Raw genomic sequence first — 5,717 nt, forward strand, 5'->3', positions numbered from 1 at the left:
CTCCTCCTCCTCTTTCCCTCCTCGTCCTCCTTCTCCTCTTTCCCTCCCCCTCCTCCTCTTTCTCTCTTCCTCCTCTTCCTCCTACCATTTCTCTCCTTCCCCTCCTCCTCCTCCTCTTTCTCTCTTCCTCCTTCTCTTCCTCCTCCTCCTCTGCTCCTCTTTCCCTCCTCCTTCTCTTTCTCCTTCTCCACCTCTTTCCTTCCTCTTCCTTCTCCTCCTTCTCTCCTTCTCCTTCTCGTCCTCCTCCTCTGCTCCTCCTCCTCTTTCCCTCCTCCTCCTCCTTGTCCTCCTCCTCCGTCCCCTTCCTCTTTTCCTTTCCTCTCCTTTCTGCTTCCTCTTCCCTAAAGGCCGAGCGCCAGACACTGCAGCCCTCAATCTGTGTCGTGTGGGAGTGGAAACCAATCCGGAAACAGGCAAAATCCTTGTCGATGCAGCAGAAGCCACTTCGATCCGCCATGTTTTTGCAATTGGGGACATCACTGAGGTATAAACGCTTCAGATGCCACAGGAAACCCACTGCCAGAGAGAGCAGCAGGGACCCCACTGCTCGGCCCCGAGCTTCTCATCTATCTTCTCTTCTGTTAAAACTTATTTAATCCACAGGCAGGAGCGATCATAACAAGGCCTGTGAGATACTCCCTGACATACGACATGGATAGAACAGAACAGAATAGAATAATGAAAAATAGAATAATGAAGAATAGAGTAGAACAGAATGGAATAGAATAATGTAGAATAGAATAGAATAGAATAGAATAGAATAGAATAGAATAGAATAGAATAGAATAATGATGATGATGATGATGATGATGATGATGATGATGATGATGATGATGATGATGATGATGATGTTGGAAGGTACCTTGGAGGTCTTCTAGTCCAACCCCCTGCTCAGGCAGGAAACCCTATACCATTTCGGACAAATGGCTGTCCAGTCTCTTCTTAAAAACTTCCAGTGTTGGCGCATTCACCGCTTCTGGAGGCAGGTGGTTCCACTGGTTAATTGTTCTCACTGTCAGGAAGTTTCTCCTTAGTTCTAGGTTGCTTCTCTCCTTGATGAGTTTCCATCCGTCGCTTCTTGTCCTGCCTTCAGGCGCTTTGAAGAATAGCTTGACTCCCTCTTCTTAGGGGCAGCCCCTGAGATATTGGAATACTGCTATCATGTGAATAGAATAGAATAGAATAGAATAGAATAGAATAGAATAGAATAGAATAGAACAGATGAAGAATAGAATAGAATAGAATAGAATAGAACAGATGAAGAATAGAATAGAATAGAATAGAATAGATGAAGAATAGAATAGATGAAGAATAGAATAGATGAAGAATAGAATAGAATAGAATAGAACAGAACAACCTTATTGTCACTTTAAATGTACACTAATCAGCATACATTAAAATGAGATTTCACTGCATACAGCTCTCAAAGGGTAACCACCTCCCAATATACACTGCATAAACATGCCCAATAAAATAAAATAATTATGCATATACCCACATACACAGGCATATGTGGCCCAGAGAAACCCACATTGCAGTATTTAGCCTAAGGCCAAGGCAGACCCAGGGCCATCCTTTTTCGCCTTCCTTCTGTAGGGACAGTTTTTCGTTTTGTTTTCTTTTTTTAAAAAAAAGGACCATGGGAAATGAATTTAGAAACTATTCTAAGATGCTGAATAGTTAACCGGAATGGTTGGGGAAACTTTCTTGGTTCGTCCCCACTGCTTCTTTTAAAGAAATCTTGTAAAAATCTCTTCTAACGTTCTCATTTTAAAGGGCCGTCCTGAATTAACGCCCACCGCAATCGCTTCGGGGAAATTGTTGGCTCGGCGGTTGTTTGGCCTCTCTGCCGAACTCATGGATTACGACAATGTGAGTAAGGTTCACTTTGTTGACACAGTGGCAGCTGTGGTGGGCACGATCTTCACCAGCCCATCTTTTTTTTAAATATATATATTTTATTAGTTTTTTATAATCGCAAGTGCTTAATATTTTATCCGCAACGTATTGTCTGGATGCCAACCCCTAGCTTGCTAATACATATTAAGTTCCTTTTTCTCTACCTCGTTTTTCTAGCCAGTGATAAAAGGTGTCCCATGTTCTAAAATAAACTGAATCTTCTTTCTCTTTCATTTTCAATGTCAATCTATTCATTTCTGCACACTCTTAAGGTTTTTTTAATTAACTCTTCCTCCGTTGGTAAATCTTCATTTTTCCAATGTTGAGCGAATATGATTCTTGCTGCTGTTAATACATGTAAAATTAAATCTGTACACTCTTTCTCATAGTTTCCTACAATTATGCCTAACAAAACTAATTCTGGCTTAAATTCTATATGTTTTTTTAGTCATTTTCTCTAACCATGTATGTATTCTTAACTAGAATCTTTTAGCTTTAGAGCATGTCCATCAAAGAGGGTAATAAGTGCCTGGTTTTTGTTTACATTTTCAACAATGGCTTGATATATTTTTAAACATTTTTGCTAACCTCACGGGTGTTAGATGCCATCTCTAAAACATTTTATATCAATTTTCTTCGTACGCTACCGCTTTTGTCATTCACCAACCCATCTTGACTAGATCTTCACTCTATTGTAGTTGAGGCCTTCCTGAAAATAGACATGAAGCAAGAGATTTATTCTTTACTCCGAAGCATTCACTTCATTTTTTGGGGGGGGAGGGGGAGGGAGAATTAATTTTATTATTAAAAAGGATCCCTAAGGAAATAAAGGTAGACCTTGACTCACAAAAGTTCATTTAGTGACTGTGTGAAGTTACAACAGCACCGGAAAAAGTGACTTAGGACCCGTTTTTCACGCTTAACGACCGTTGCAACATCCCCAGGGTCACGTGATCAGTATTCAGATACTTGAATCAGATAATGAGTCATGTTTATGATTGTTGCGGTGTCCCCCCAGGGATCGTGTGATCCCCTTGGGGGACCTTCTGACAAGCAAAATCAACGGGGGAAGCCAGATTCACTTAGCAAACGTGTGGCTAATTTAACAGCAGCAGTGTTTCACTTAACAGCTGTGACAAGAAAGGTCGTGAAATGGGACAACATTGTCTTAACAACTGTCTTGTTTGGCAGGCTCAGTTGTAGTCGAAAGTCAAGGACCTCCTGTATCTGGAAATAGCAGGTCCTTCAGACCCGATGTCTCTGGTTAGCGACTAATATTATGGCTTCACCTTCTACCTGTAGGTGCCTACAACGGTGTTCACCCCTCTAGAGTATGGTAGCGTTGGCATTTCAGAAGAAGCAGCTGTCCACCGATATGGTCCAGATAACATAGAGGTAGGCCCTCATCCAGTTTTCTGGTCATCAGAACGATGTAACCCGTTTATGGTGGCGCGTCCTACTTTGTGCTTTTCAGCCTTTGAGATGAACCGCAATTTTAGAAGCTGGTTAGGTAAGATCCAGGAAAGAGGACCTCAGGGTTTGGCACTTTTGAGAATGGGCTTATCGCAAGCAAAATGGTGGAATAAGGGAGAACAAGAGAGAGAGGAGGAGAGAGAGAGAAAGAGAGAGAGAGGAGCGAGGGAGGGAGAAAAGGAGAGAGAGAGAGGGGTAGGAGAGGGAGGGAGAGACCAATTCAGATTTGCAAGTCTCTGTTATTATTCCCAGTCTCAATGCAAGTAATTTTAGCCTTTGTGATGGAATAACAACTCTCTTTCAGGTGTACCACGCATTTTATAAACCCTTGGAGTTTGTTGTGGCCGAAAGAGATGCTACTCAGTGCTACATAAAAGTAAGTTGGCCTTCCTAAATGTCTCAAGGGGCTTACAATCTCTATCAGAAACCCTTGGGGGTTCATACAAGGGCTTTTTTAAAATAAAAAAAACATCAACAACATAAAACGCTTTTGTTTTTGCTTTTTTCCTGACCTTTCCATCTTCCATCCTCCCCAAGGAAAAAAAATATCTTGTGCAAATTCCTTGCACAAGATTTTGAAGATTCTTGTTCTGTTCTGTTTCTGGCCTGGCCTGGCCTAGCCTAGCTTAGCCTATTCCATTCCATTCCATTCTTATTGTACATTCTATTCTATTCTATTCTATTCTATTCTATTCTATTCTATTCTATTCTACTCCATTCCATTCCAATCTGTTATTCTATTCTATTCTATTCTATTCTATTCTATTCTATTCTCAATAAAGATTCTATTCTATTCTCAATAAAGATTCTATTCTATTCTCAGAAAGATTCTATTCTATTCTATTCTCAATAAAGATTCTATTCTCAATAAAAATTCTATTCTATTCTCAGTAGAGATTCTATTCTATTGTATTCTATTCTCAATAAAATTCTATTCTATTCTCAATAAAAATTCTATTCTATTCTATTCTATTCTATTCTCAGTAAAGATTCTATTCTATTCTATTCTATTCTATTCTCAATAAAGATTCTATTCTATTCTCAATAAAGATTCTATTCTATTCTCAGTAAAGATTCTATTCTATTCTCAAATATTCTATTCTATTCTCAATAAAGATTCTATTCTATTCTCAATAAAAATTCTATTCTATTCTCAGTAGAGATTCTATTCTATTCTCAAAGATTCTATTCTATTGTATTCTATTCTCAATAAAGATTCTATTCTATTCTCAATAAAAATTCTATTCTATTCTCAGTAAAGATTCTATTCTATTCTCAAAGATTCTATTCTATTGTATTCTATTCTCAATAAAGATTCTATTCTATTCTATTCTATTATATTCTCAGTAAAGATTCTATTCTATTCTCAAAGACTCGATTCTATTGTATTCTATTCTCAACAAAGATTCTATTCTATTCTCAGTAAAGATTCTATTCTATTCTATTCTCAATAAAGATTCTATTCTATTCTATTCTATTCTATATTCTATCCCATCCTCTCTAATCCTGACTAGTTGCAAACTCCCTGTTCTTTGTGAATCCTTCGCAGATGGTGTGCCTGCGTGAAAAAGATCAGCGGATCCTGGGTCTTCATTTCATTGGCCCAAACGCTGGCGAAGTTATTCAAGGCTTCGCTCTTGGAATCAAGTAAGTTTAAAGAATGCCAGTCTCACAGCCTAGCCTCCCCCCAGCTGCCTTGTTTCTTAAACCTGCTCTTTCAAGTCTCTCCAAGATAATAAAAAAAAAAAAATTGCGATTGCCATTTTAGCCGGACTAGATCATATCCAGTGTTTGGGGTTTCTTTTATGTTCCTATTTCCTCTAGTTTGATGAAAACTACGGCATCCTTGATTAATAAAAGTGCAGCTTAGGAACGGACGTGTCAGCTTTTGGTTTTTATGTTTACGAAATAGGTTTCTTGGCAAAACTTGCGTTTTTGATCCCTTCCCTGTTCTGCAAATATATATATATATATGAAAAATTAGCTTTGCAGTCCAGCTGCTGCTGACTCTTCAAAGTGTAACAAAGGGGGAAGGGGTTTCCTGTTATGTGTTTCCCCCCCCCCTATTCTCGGGATAATAAATGATCGTTCAGAAGCTTTTCTTTAAAAGAGAGAGGACTAAAACCTTGTTTTGATTACGTTTCTCTTTTAACAAAGAGAGAATCATGAGAGCTTTGGAGGGGGAAAAATATTCAGGATTTTTTCCCCCTCTTCAGATGTTTCCCTATTATTTTTTTGGGTCCATGCCCAAAAGACTGCATAAAGTTACTTGAAAACTTTAGATTGGATATAATTCCATTCATTTTTGCTGTGTGTGTGTGTGTTTCTGTATGCCTTGCTTGTTC

At 38.7% G+C, this 5,717-nt stretch overlaps 1 protein-coding gene across 1 annotated transcript in view; it reads left to right on the plus strand.

Moving 5' to 3' along the window:
• TXNRD2 (thioredoxin reductase 2) overlaps window positions 1-5,068 on the plus strand; it is a 24,146-nt gene extending 19,078 nt beyond the window's left edge. The window contains exons 12-16 of the mRNA XM_015823593.2: window positions 348-484; window positions 1,777-1,872; window positions 3,202-3,294; window positions 3,677-3,748; window positions 4,922-5,068. Of these exons, the coding sequence (XP_015679079.1) occupies window positions 348-484; window positions 1,777-1,872; window positions 3,202-3,294; window positions 3,677-3,748; window positions 4,922-5,023 (500 nt within the window). The 3' untranslated portion in view covers window positions 5,024-5,068. The remainder of the gene's footprint in view (window positions 1-347; window positions 485-1,776; window positions 1,873-3,201; window positions 3,295-3,676; window positions 3,749-4,921) is intronic.
• The last annotated feature ends 649 nt before the right edge of the window (window positions 5,069-5,717 follow it).

Source organism: Protobothrops mucrosquamatus, unplaced genomic scaffold, assembly GCF_001527695.2.
Source record: "Protobothrops mucrosquamatus isolate PMUCROS unplaced genomic scaffold, P.Mucros_1.0 scaffold1924, whole genome shotgun sequence".
NCBI lineage: Eukaryota > Metazoa > Chordata > Lepidosauria > Squamata > Viperidae > Protobothrops > Protobothrops mucrosquamatus.